Source organism: Neltuma alba, unplaced genomic scaffold, assembly GCF_004799145.2.
Source record: "Neltuma alba isolate B1F8T4 unplaced genomic scaffold, ASM479914v2 tig00003204_pilon, whole genome shotgun sequence".
In the NCBI taxonomy this organism is placed as follows: domain Eukaryota; kingdom Viridiplantae; phylum Streptophyta; class Magnoliopsida; order Fabales; family Fabaceae; genus Neltuma; species Neltuma alba.
Genome location: NW_021633187.1, coordinates 42,562 through 56,358, shown reverse-complemented (window position 1 = coordinate 56,358; position 13,797 = coordinate 42,562). Strand labels below are relative to the sequence as shown.

The following is a 13,797-nucleotide window of genomic DNA, read 5'->3' as shown; positions in this document are numbered from 1 at the left end:
TTTTTTGGCCAAATACTATGTACCTTCAGTCCTAAAAATAAGAGTAAGAAAGCTACTTTAATTGAAGATTTTGCAACAATCTTCGTTCTGAATTTCTTTTCAATCCCCCTCCCTTTCACATTCTCTATCTGTACTTGAACAATATTTGCTTGCCTTTTTTTGACCAAATTAAGAAATGAACTTCCACAAAATGATAATATCGGAGTATGAAGAACAGATACTCTAAGAGGTAGTCATGTGAGGGTATATATGAATGAGTATATTCAGCCACTTGTACTATATAGTGATTTCATATGATACTAGTTAAGCAAATTCTTGAACATCAGTTACTAAAATGCACAGCACAACTGAATCTGAATAATTTCATTAATTTGGAAGAATGAACAATTAAACACACTATGGGCCTCCTTGACCCAATATTTATAGGCGGGTAGATAAGCATCTGCCCCTAAACTAGTACAGAAACCTATATGGGCCCAAGCCCAAGATACACATACAGCGCAACAGTTTATATAACAAGATAGAAAAAATACAACAACAATTTTCCCATACTCCCCCTCAAGTTAGGGGCCTAAAGACATCTGTAGCTCCTAACTTGTTCAAGAGCTTCTTCTGTATGCTTCCTCCTACAGCCTTCATTAACAAATCTGCTTCCTGATTGTGGCTTCTAACATGCTGCAAATCAATCAACTTTGACTCCCATTTTTCTCTAACAAAATGGCAGTCTATTTCTATATGCTTTGTACGCTCATGGAAGACTACATATTGCAGCCTTGCTGTCGCAATATATTTTTACTGGATCTTCATGACTTATTCCTAAATCCTTTAGCAAGCTAACAGCCCAAACTATCTCAGATGTGGCCATGCTTAAAGCCCTATACTCTGCCTCTGCAGATGATTTGGAAACAATATGCTGCTTTTTGGTCTTCCGCATCATAAGTGATCCTCCCAGCTTCAACAGGTAGCCAGATACGGATCTCCTTGTCATGGCACATGATGCCCAATCTGAGTCACAATAACATTCCAGCTGCAGTTCTCCTTCTGAATTAATGAATATTCCCAAGCCAGGCGTCCCTTTCAAATAACGCAGTACATTCCTTGCTGCAGCCATGTGTGCTTTAGTTGGCATTTGCATGAACTGACTCAATGTCTGCACAAAATAGGAAATGTCAGGCTGGGTCATGGTTAAATAAATTAACTTACCAACCAACCGTCTGTATTTCCTTGGTTCTTTCAATAGGTCCTCCTTTCGGTTCCTCTTCTCATCATAGGCAAACAGCTTCAAATTTTGTGCCATCGGAACCATCAGTGGCTTACAACCTGTCATTCTAGTTTCAAACAACAAATCTAATACATACTTTCTTTGTGATAAAATGATTCCCTTCTTAGATTTGGCAACCTCTTTCCCAAGAAAGTATTTCATTAGACCAAGGTCCTTTATTTTGAAATGACTATGTAAGAAATGTTTAGTTTTAGCAATACCAATTTTAGTGCTTCCAGTTATTAATAAATCATCCACATACACAAGAATAAGCACAATGCTGTGATCAAAGTGTTTGATAAAAAGAGAGTAATCAGCTTTACTTTGAATGAAACTCCCTTTTGCAGAGCTTCAGACAATTTTTGGTTCTATTGTCTTGAAGCCTACTTCAAACCATAGAGGGATTTGTTTAATTTGCAAACCATTTGTTCCCCTTGTCTCTTAAATCCTTGAGGAACTCTCATATAAACTTTCTCATTTAAATCACCTTGTAAAAAGGCATTATGAACATCCATTTGGTAAATGTTCCACTTATATACAGAAGCTAATTTTAAAACAACTCTAACAGTAAACATTTTCACAACAGGAGAGAATGTTTCATTGTAATCAGGATAACCCAAAAACACACTAGGAATATATCTAGGTTGTAGCTTGTTGTTGACTCTTAAATCAGTGGCATAGGCTAAAGACCCAAAAGTTTTCAGATTATTCAAGTCTGGTTTTACTCCATAAATTCTCTCATAAGGTGTCTGATAGTTAATCACCTTTGATGGGATCCTATTTATTAAGTAACTAGCCATTTTGACACACTCTCCCCAATACTTAATTAGGATTCCAGATTGCAGAATAAGGCCCCTTGTTATTTACATAATGGTTTTGTGTTTCCTCTCTACTACCCCATTTTGTTCTGGTGTATAAGGACAAGTAGTTTGGTGAACTATTCCCCTTTGTTGTAAGTAATATCTCAATTGGCTGTTAGTGAACTCAGTCCCATTATCACTTCTAATCTTTTTCATAGTGACAGAAAATTGTGTTGAGACATAAGCAATAAAAATTTTTATGTGAATCTTAGTTTCATTCTTATGTTTCATCAGAAAAATCCAGGTTCCTCTTGAAAAGTCATCTACTAATGTTAGGAAGAACTGAAAACCGTGATGTGTAGGGTTCCTATATGGACCCCATACATCTGTATGGATTAAATCAAAGCATTTCCGAGACTTAATAACACTAGAATTGAAGGGAAACTTGATCTGCTTGGACTGGACACAAATATCACAAGTATCAAAATTCTTATTCAAAACAAATTTTTTAGTACATGTATCATCCAGATGCTTCATCACAGATAATGGGGCATGTCCTAATCTTCTATGCCATAAGTGGATATCACAGTCTTTTCTCAAGTTTTTATCATTTTGAATGACATTTACTAATTCAGGTGTATTTGTCACTTTTAGCACATATAGTCCCTTATATTCTCTACCAGTCATCTTTATCCTCCCATCCTGAAGGCCTTGCAGCACACAGAGATCAAGAAAGAAGGCAGCCATACAATTATGTTCCTTTGTGAATCTAGATATCAATATAAGGTTAAATTCCAAACGAGGTGCAAACAAAACATCATGAATCACAATATTTTCAGCAATAGTAACAGTGCCTATATCCGTAACAGATAGTCTATCTCTATTAGGTATCTTAATTGCTTTAATTGGACCATTATATTGTTCATAAGTGTCGAATAGTTCCAATTTACTAGCCATATGAGTAGTAGCACTAGAGTTTAAAATCCAGTGTGTATGAGATTTAACATGTGGTATAGAAGAGGTCAAACCTGTACCCGTTAAAGCATGTACAACAGGCTCTATTCTTTCTTTGACAACTCCAGGATCCTTTCGTATTGCTCCTGTGTGAACGTTAGAGCTTCTGTCGTTGCAGTATGTCCTTGGATATTAGATTCAATTCCTTGCTAGAGTCAGCTCCCTCTTACTGGGATTCCCTTTGCTGTCTTCCTTTTCCACCTTTGAAGTTTACCGAGAATCCAATTATTTGAAAACAATTCTCCCAAAGGTGTCCCCTTCTGTGGCAGTGAGTGAACTTAGGCACATTTTCTCCTCTCCCTCTTCCGTGCTCGCATCCCCTTCCTCTTATAGCCATTGCAAGTCCTTATATGGGGATGACTTTATCAGCATAAGAGATGGAGCGTTGTGTTTCATCTTGAATAACCATAGCGTATACATCATTTACGGATAGAAGAGGGGACATGAGCAATATCTAACCTCTCACTTGCGAAAAATTCTCATTCAAACCCATTAGGAATTGCAATAATTTTTGCTCCTGAATGGCGTCTAAATAGGGTTTGGTCGTTGCGCATATACAGGATGGAATTGTCACAAGCGCCGCTTGCTCCTCCCACAACTCCTTTAACTTTGACAAATAGGCAATGACCGAGCTTGAACCCTGATGGAGGGAACTAATTCCCCTGTCCAGTGTGAATACGCGTGATTCGCTCTTCTTGTCAAATCTTTCCTTCAGCTCAATCCAGACACGATGTGCATCTTAGAAAAAGATGATGCCGTTAGCCAATTCTTTTGAGATGGAGTTGATAAGCCACGAGAGGACAATAGCGTTATAGCTCTCCCATTGCAGTCGCAGGTGCTCCTCTTGATCGACTTTCTTGTAGGTGTTGTCGACGAATCCAAGTTTATGTTTCCCAAGGAGCGCGATCCTCATCGTACGAGACCAAACGGTGTAATTCTCTGTGCCGATCAGAATATAAGGGATAATCGCCATGCCCTGAGTGTCCGATGGGTACAGGAATAGTGGGTGTGAGAATGGACTTGCTTTGAGTGCTACCTTTTCTTCTCCCATCAGGTTTGCGGTGGAGAATTTGATGATCTTGCGTCAAAGGTCTCTCTGGTTAACCCTAGACGGCGATAATCTGGTGCACTAATGCCATCTTGAACATTGGTTACTAAAACGCACAGCACAACTGAATCTGAGTAATTTCATTAATCTAGAAGAATGAACAATTACACACACTATGGGCCTGCTTGACCCAATATTTATAGGCGGGTAGATAAGCATCTGCCCCCTAAACTTGTACAAAAACCTATATGGGCCTAAGCCTAAGATACACATAGTAGTTTACATAACAAAATAGAAAAAATACAACAACAATTTCCAATACAAATAATAATACGAAGGCTAAATTGGATAATTTTTGAAGTCATATAGAAATAATTTCTTAACCTTTGAATTTTGGGAGAAGGGTAGCGTGTTTTGTGGCTCTGCTCGTCACTTCCAATTTCCAAGTTCCAACTTAGTTGACCACTCAATTTCTCTCAAGATCGGTCATCACAATGCCCTTCTGATCTCTCACTCTTGAAAATCTGCAATCCAAGACTGAAAGTGCAAATTCATCACAGGTATGAAGCAATATCCTCCTCCTGATCCAGAGTCTTATTTTTTCCAACTTTAGTCTTTTGGATTTTTCTTTATCTATTTTCTCTTACCATTATTCTATTTGCTTTTCCATATATAAGCGTCTATTTGTGATCTCTCCCAATTCTCAAAGTATGAATAACTTCTTAGTTACTAATAATTACTGCTGCCATTTTCAAACTACTTTTTTCCCCCCTTCTCTTTCACCTTTGCATCATTCTGCTAGAAAAAACAAATCGTAAAACAATAATTTGTTACTCTAATATCTAAACATAGCTGGGGCAAAAAAAAAACTGATATCAGAGAAAGAAAGCTGAACCAAAACAATTTATCTTTCTTATTTTAATCTGGATGGATAAAAAAGTTATTCTTTTCATCTTGATGATATCTTCATGAAAGGCTAGTATGCAAGATGCTTCAAAATAATTCTTCAAAATGAAATTTTGAGCTAATAATTTAATGACAATGATGATTGGCTCTCCTTTCAGGCTGCTATTAATATTAAATGGCAGAGGTGGGAGTGTCAGATGTCTCCTTTTCTATTTTTCTTTTTATCATTGTTCTATTTATTTTTCCTTACATAAGCGTCAATGATATCTCTCGATTCTTTTGTGTTGATCATTCTTTTCATTTTAATGATATCCTCATGAAAGATTAAGTACGCAATAAGATCCTTGAAGATAATTCTTCAAAAATGAAATCTTGAGCTAATCATTTCATGATCATGAATGGCTCTCGTTTCAGGTTGCCATTAATACTAAATGGCAGAGGTGGGAGTGTCAGTAGCAGTAAAACTTGCTTGATATTTGGCAGATCTGACTCTACAGCTACAATGTTTGTTTTGTGTCAACAAAATCAGCAGAAATGTTGAGAATAGAAAGGAGGAGCTGATACTGAAGAAGGAGAGCGTGCAGGAACGTGTTCAAGAGGCAATCAACAAGATCGAGAGGATTGATTATGAGGTTAACAAGTGGAAGAATGATGTGAAGACCCTCATAGCAGAGGTGGAGAAATTGGAGGAAGGACTAAGGGCCCATGACGACTGCCTTCACGGGTGGTGCGCCCCTTGGAGGGGATATTGTCTATGTGAAAATTTGGCTAAGACAGCCAAGACGATGATTGATCTAAATGCAAAGAGTGATCTTCAATCCATTTTCCCATTTTGTTATTGTTTTAGATATAGAGCATTACTCTTCTCAAAACTTTATGCTCTTCAACTCTATAAAAATGGCTTTTGATCAATTGTTTGAGGCCCCATAATATGATGGTACCTTTATGATTGGGCTATGGGGCATGGGAGGATTAGGGAAACCCACCTTGGTTAAAGAAGTGGAAAAGAAAGCTAAAGAGTCAAAGCTTTTTGATCGAGTTGTGTTTACTACAATTTCTTAAAGCCTACATAAGAAAAATTCAAGGTGAAATTACTAACATGTTAGGGGTTAAATTGGAGGAAGAATATGAAACGGGAAGGGCAAAAAGAATAGCACTATGATTACAAAGTGGTGAACAAATTTTGTTAATACTAGACGATGTATGGGCCATACTGAATCTTGAGGACATTAGGATTCCCTTTGAGGGAAATCATCAAAGAAGTTGCAAAGTTGTTATGACCACATGCTGTCTAGATGTATATACCTTGATGGGATGCCAAAAGATAATTCAACTTGATTTGTTAAAAGAAGATTAAGCTTGGACTTTGTTTCAAACTCATGCTAACGTTGATGATGCTGTTAAAGAAGTTGTGGCTCGAGCAATTGTTATGGAATGCAAGGGCCTTCCTATTGCAATTGTAGCTACAGGAACTTGCTTGAAAGGAAAAAGAGTTGATAAAATGAATGTAATGTTGTATAGGTTGAGGAATACGAAGCTGAATAATGTGGATAAAGGTGTAAGGAATGCTTTTGCTTGTCTTTTAAGATTATTTGGAAACCCTAGAATCAAAGCTACTATTGTTAATATGTGTAATGTTTCCTAAAGATCACAGCATTGTTGTTGAAGATCTTTTCAGATATGGAGTGGGGCTAGGCCTATATAGAGATGTCGAGTCATTTGAAATAGCAAGGAGCCAAGTTAAAGAAAGTATAAATTATCTTATTGATTCCTCATTATTGATGCATTATTCTCTGAAGTTCAACATGCATGCACAAGAATATGTGATAACCTCTCGAAATTTCTACTAATTCAACTAGTTTTAACACTTTTTCTTGGATTTTGGAAGATAATTGTGCAGGATTTTCCTCTTGAAGTTAGAAAACATGGTTTGGTCAAGTGAACTTTAATTTATGCTAACATTAGTGAATTATTTGTGCAATGCTTCTGAGATTCTTTGTGCAGGAAATAACGAGAGCTGTGAGATGAATGACAAGGAGGAAGATTCAGCCAATTTTGGGCAATCAAGGGAAAATCAAGGGCCTAGAGTGAGCAAGGATAGAAAACCAAAAGTGAAGAAACTGAAGATACACCATCTGTCGTGGCGTATGAAGAAAACTGCCACGGTGGCTACAATAGAGAGGAAAAAATGGCATTAAGTGTAAGGCGCCACAGCGCCCAGTCTGTCTCAAGAAGCTGCTATTCGGTGTAAGGCACCGCGACGCCTGTCCATATCTGTCGTGGCATCCAACCTCTTCCCAAAGAGTCCCATTCTGTGTAATCCACTGTGCCGGATAACCATATCTATTGCGGTGTCTGCCTCCTCACAGCTATGCGTTTTGTAATGTAACTTAAAAATTAGGACATATATGTGGGGGGACTCATGATTTTCAAATATACTTTGACTAGGGGCTCATTTAGAGGTCTACTCTGCTAGGGTTTGGAGATTTTAAAGCTTAGGAATGTTGGGCTTGAAGTTGCAAGAGATTGAAAGCTTCTTCCTTCATTTTTCTTGGTTTTCCTCTTCTCTTCTCCTTTATTTTTGAAATGGCTTGCAACTATCTCTATAGTTATGGCTCTTTGCTAAATATGTGTAGCTAGAGTAGTCATCCTAGGGTTATCTTGATCTATTGTATGGATTAAGACTTATTTTAACTCTCTCTTTGGTGTTAACGATAATGTTATGTTATTTTTATCTTGAGCTTTATGCTTCTTTGTGATTAGCCACCATTTGGAATGTTTAGTTGATTGGTTGAAGCTCGAGAAAGTTTAATTAATCTTTAAACTTAGGTAAAAACGTGCTAGAACGGAAATTTATCCTATTAAATGGAAGGTTTATTGATAGAATAGAGATATATTTATTAACCTAGCATAGTCTAAAAAAAGGTCTTGGTTTTTAAAGTGCAACCTTTTCAAACAAAAGCAAGAGATTGCGAAGTTTTATTAAGATTGCAAAACTTGGTTTTCACTTGAGAAAGCTTAATGAATATTTGTGAACCCTAGGCTACCTGAACTTATTGTTAACCACTATGTGAGAAGAGATTAATCAAGTTTTATGAAGTATAGTAGTGAAAAATAACCCTAGACCCTTATTTGTCTCAAAGTCAAGTTTATTTTACTTCAATTTAAATCATATTTTTTTGATCACATTACACAATCTCTTTTACAACATTTACTTCACTTAACCTAATCAAGAACACAATTATGATTTTTAACTTGTCTGGCCTTAATCTCTAAGGGAACGATACTTTTTATATTACTTGCGACCTATCCGCTTGCGGTTAAGCTATTCAGTGAACAAGTTTTTGGTGCTGTTATTGGGACTAACAGCAAGATTGTTTGTGGTTGATTGTCTTTATTGTGTGATTGGTTACGCTTAATTTTTTTTAAAGCATTTGTAGTGATAGTTATAGGTAGAATAATAGTATTTATTTAGTTCATTTCACTTGATAAGTTTGATACTTTTGTTTTTTATTTCACTTCATAGGTACCTCCTGACGCATGCAAGGAAATCTGGAAGTTATTTTAGAAGAGGTTATTGAAGAAGGATCTAGTTTGAGAGAAACTGAGAACACACTAGAGATTCAACAACGACCTTGGCTAGGTCTACCACCACCACCACCACTTACAACAGAACAACAAGAAAACATGGTAGAACAAGATAAGAATGACTTGTACACTTTGGATGATCACTTGGATAAGGAAAGGCAGACTGTTCACTCAAGTATTCTGCTACCAGACATTCAAGCCAGAAATTTTAAAATCAAGTGAGTTATGATTCAACTACTGGGGATGATTAGTACTTTTGAAGGACATTTCAATGATGATCCTAATGAGCACTTGACCAGGTTTGTGAAGGTGTGTGAAAACTTCAAGCAAAATGAGGTCTCTAAAGATGCTTTGAGGTTAAGGTTGTGCCCTATGTCTTTATCTCACAAGGAAAAAGCATGGTTGAATTCCTTGCCAGAACACTTAATTAAGACTTAGGATGAGCTTGTGGCAAAGTTTAAGGCCAGATTTATTCCAAGAGATAAACAAGGTACTCTAAAGGGTGAATTACTTTCCTTTGAGCAGCAACCAGATGAGTTATTCTATGAGGCCTGGGAGAGATTCAAGGATATGTAGAGGAATTTACCAAATCATGAGCAAAAAAGATATGTTCTAATGGAACCTTTCTAAAATGTGTTGAATGATCAGACAGTGACTATGCTCAACATCGCTTCAAATAGGGGAATTGGAAAGATGAAGGTAAATGAGCTGTATTAATTGTATGAAGATGTGGCCTCTAGTACTATGCAACAATTTAACAAGAGAAGGCAAGGCTCTGGGAGATATAAAGAGCCTAATCATTCATCATTTAGATCGATAATTTGGAGATGCAAATCAAGAATGGCAATACTATGGGAGTTCATGCACTTCAGGCTCCTGGGTACACTTGTGAACATTATAATGAGGAACATCATTCTAGTCAATGCCCTTACACTTTAGAAAGAGTCAATTATATGAACAATATGCAACGAAGGCCACAAGGAAGTCTTTACTCTCAAACCTACAACCTAAGCTTGAGGAATCACCTAAATTTCTCATAGTGGAATGGGCTAAGTCTGAATCCGCCACAAATATTATCTTCTGGTGCTAAGCAAATGGTGCCTCTTAGTTTTCATGGCCAACCATAGCAATGATCACAGTAGCAGAATCCTTAGAAGGAAGAATCCAAAATCAAAAAAATGTCCGCTCAGTTGTTGGCAAATCAAGAATCTGTGAGGGCTAATAATAAGACAACCTTCTCTCTCTGAGAAACTACTATCAAGAATCTTGAGGTTCAGATGGGTCAACTAGCTTCATAAATGAATGTACTCATGAGGAATAGCCTTCCAAGTGACACCATTCCCAATCTCAAAAGGGATGGTAACGAAGAGTGTAAAGCTGTCACTCTAAGAAGTGGAAAGCAACTACCCAACATTCCTAAGTCTAATGGAATCAACAAAGACATCACTAACACTGTGGTGATTGACCTTGATAAAAATGAGCTTTTAGAAAAGGTGCTATAGTAGAACAGGAAAAGAGCAAGAAAAGGAAACAAACAAAAGAAAATCTCAATGATGTGGTTAAAAGGAAGAATGTAGAAGGTGAAATGATTGATGATAAAAAAAAAAAGGAAGGCAACTCTTCCTCCTTCCTGAAAGATGCTGCCACTTCTTTTCCTCAAAGGTTTAGAAAGAAAGAGGAGGATGTCCAGTTCAAGAAGTTTGTGGACATGTTTAAGCAATTGCACATCAACATCCCGTTTGCTGAAGCATTAGATCAAATGCCTAAGAATGCTAGCTTTCTTAATGATGTCTTATCCAAAAAGAAGAGATTTGGTGAATTTGAAACAGTAGCCCTTACAGAAGATTGTAGCGCCATTCTTCAGAGAAAACTTCCACCCAAATTGAGAGATATGGGCAGTATCTATATCCAGTGCAACATTGGCAAACACTTTAATAGAAAGGCGGTGCTATGTGATTTGGGAGCTAGTGTCAATCTGATGCCTCTTGCTATTTTCAATCACTTAAATTTGGGTAAAGTAAGGCCAACCATTGTTACATTGCTCTTTACTAACAGAAGTATCTCACACCCCAAAAGGGTTATAGAAGACGCCCTCGGGAAGGTAGGCAAATTCATATTTCCAGCTAACTTCATTATGTTGGATTATGAGGTAGATTGGAACATTCCTATCATCTTAGGAAGACCATTCTTAGCTACCACAAGAACTCTTATTGATGTGGAAAAGGGTGAAATCACCATGCCAGTAAATGATGAGAAGGTCATATTCAACATGAATAAGGCCTTGAAATTTCCAGATGATTAAAATGCAATTATGTTGATGCAATTGAATCTGTAGTACAAGAGGAGTTGATTAACTCTCTGACCAAAGATTCCTTGGAAGTATTGTTGGTTGGAAAAATGAGTAGTATTGATGGCAAGATTTAAGAGTACGCAGAAATGTTGAGTATTGAAACATTTCCTTATCAAAGAGTTAAGGCTTTTGAGCCTCTTGATGTGACTAGTACTTTAAGCTCTCCACTAAAGCCTTCTGTTGATGAACCTTTGGTGTTGGAGTTGAAGACTTTACCTCCTCACCTCAAATATGTCTACTTGGGTAGTTCTGCCACGTTACTTGTAATTGTATCTTCTAAGTTGTCCATGTCACAAGAGGAGAAATTTTTAAGGGTTTAGAGAAACCAGGAGAAAGCTATTAGGTGGTCCGTATCTGACATCAAAGGGATTAGGCCCTCCTTGTGCATGCACAAGATTCTATTAGAAGATGATCACAAGCCGTCCATTGAGCATCAGAGGCAATTGAACCCAGTTATAAAAGAGGTGGTTGAGAAAGAGATCCTTAAATGGATTTCTGCTGGCATAGTATACCCTATTTCTGATAGCTCATAGGTGAGGCCAGTTAAATGCGTCCCTAAAAAGGGTAGTATAACTAAAGTGTCTAACACCTGAAATGAGTTGGTCCCAACTCGTACTGTGACTAGGTGGAGAATTTGCATAGACTATTAAAAGTTAAATGCTGCAACCAGAAAGGACCATTTCTCACTGCTATTTATTGACCAGATGCTGGATAAGCTCGCTGGGCAAGAATTCTTCTGCTTCTTGGATGGATACTCTAGATACAATCAAATTGCGATAGCCATAGACGATCAAGAGAAAATAACATTTACTTGCCCGTATGGCATGTTTGCTTTCAAAAGCATGCCTTTTGGTCTTTTGCCCACATGATCGAGAAGACAATTGAAGTATTCATAGACGATTTCTCTATTTTGGGAGATTCTTTTGATTGCTGCTTAGATAATTTGGTAGATGTATTGTAAAGATATGAAGACACTAAATTGGTTTTGAATTGGGAAAAATGTCACTTCATGGCGCAAGAGGGTATTGTCCTTGGTCATCGGGTATCCAAACAAGGCTTGGAAGTTGACAACGCAAAGGTTTATGTTATTGAGCAATTGCCCCCACAATAAATGTGAAGGGTATTCGAAGTTTCTTGGGTCATACGAGATTCTACTATCGTTTTATTAAAGATTTCTCTAAGATCACTAAGCCTTTGTGCAATCTTCTAAAGAAAGATAAAGAGTTCAAATTCGATGAAGCTTGAATGAACTCTTTAGAGGAGTTAAAGAAGAGACTCACATCAGCATCAATTCTAGTGGTACCTAATTGGAAGTTACCCTTCATCATTATGGTGATGCTAATGATTTCGCCGTTGGAGCAGTACTGGGACAAAAAGCAAAAAAATTTTCCATCCCATTTATTATGCAAGTAAGACCCTGGATGATACCCAACTTAATAACTACACCATTACAGAAAAAAAAAACTACTAGCAGTGGTGTTTGCTTGTGAAAAATTCCATTCTTACATTGTAGGCACTAAAGTGACTATTTACATGGACCATTCTGCTCTAAAGTATCTGTTTACCAAGAAAGATTCCAAAGCATGTTTGATTCACTGGGTCCTCTTGCTCTAAGAGTTTGACTTGGAAATTATAGATAGAAAGGGAACTGAAAACCAAGTGGCAAATCATCTATCTCGATTGAGTACTGAAGCTTAACATGATCATTGCCAAGAGATTAATGCAGCTTTCCCCGATAAAGGTTTGTTCTTTGTAGATGATTCATTTACTCCGTGGTATATAGATCTGGTTAATTATCTGGTTTATGGAACTCTACCACCAGACTTTAATTTCCACTAAAAGAGGAAATTTCTTCATGATGCAAAGATGTATTTTTGGGAAAAGCCTTATTTATTCAAAAGATGTGCCGATCAACTGATAAGAAGATGTGCTCTAGAAACTGAATAGCAAGACATTCTATAGTGTTGTCATTCTTCTGCCTATAGAGGACATTTTGGAGGAGAGAAAATTACTGCTAAAGTCCTTCAAAGTAGTTTCTATTGGCCTTCATTTTTTAAAGATGCATACGCCTTTGTGATCCGGTGTGATTGGTGTCAACGAGCTGGAAACATATCAAGGAGAAATGAAATACCTCTGAATAACATTTTAGAGGTTGAATTTTTTGATGTATGGGGGGTTGATTTCATGGGCCTTTTTCAAAGTCTCTCAATCATGAGTACATTTTGGTCGCTGTGGACTATGTTTCAAAATGGGTAGAAGCTATGGCATGTGTATCTAGTCATGCTAAGTCTGTGATCAAATTTCTAAAGAAGAACATCTTCACTAGATTTAGAACACCCCAGGCTATCATTAGTGACGGTGGCTCTCATTTTTGTGACCATCAATTTCAAGCTCTAAGGAAGAGATATGGTGTGAAGCATAAGGTAACTTCGCATATCACCCTTAGTCTAATGGCCAAGTTGAAATACCTAACCAAGAGATTAAAAGCATTCTCGAGAAGGTAGTCAGTACAACAAGAAAAGATTGGTGATTGAAACTGGATGATGCTCTTTGGGCTTACAGGATAGCTTATAAAACTCCGATTAGGATGTCTCCATATCAGTTAGTGTTCGAAAAAGCATGCCATTTGCTTGTGGAATTGGAGCATTGACAAACTCAATTATTTTTATATATTTTGATATCTTTTATATGGGTTTTGTCAACTTAATTAGTCCTTTTTGGTCTTAATTAATTGTTAATTGATTTATTATATTTTATTTTGAATTATTATATTTTAGGGGCAAAATTGTCATATTTTAGTTTAATTATGATTAATTGATTTTTAAGTATA

General features: G+C 37.0%; 2 protein-coding genes across 2 annotated transcripts; one reads left to right on the top strand and one right to left on the bottom strand.

Annotated features, from left to right (window-relative positions):
* Positions 1-748: 748 nt before the first annotated feature.
* On the bottom strand, positions 749-1,327 carry LOC114740934 (uncharacterized mitochondrial protein AtMg00810-like). The gene has a single exon (XM_028929186.1). The coding sequence runs from the start codon at positions 1,325-1,327 to the stop codon at positions 749-751; it is 579 nt and encodes a 192-aa protein (XP_028785019.1).
* An 8,875-nt stretch (positions 1,328-10,202) lies between these two features.
* On the top strand, positions 10,203-10,919 carry LOC114740933 (uncharacterized). The gene has a single exon (XM_028929185.1). It carries the CDS (start codon positions 10,203-10,205, stop codon positions 10,917-10,919), a length of 717 nt encoding a protein of 238 aa, XP_028785018.1.
* Positions 10,920-13,797: the final 2,878 nt, after the last annotated feature.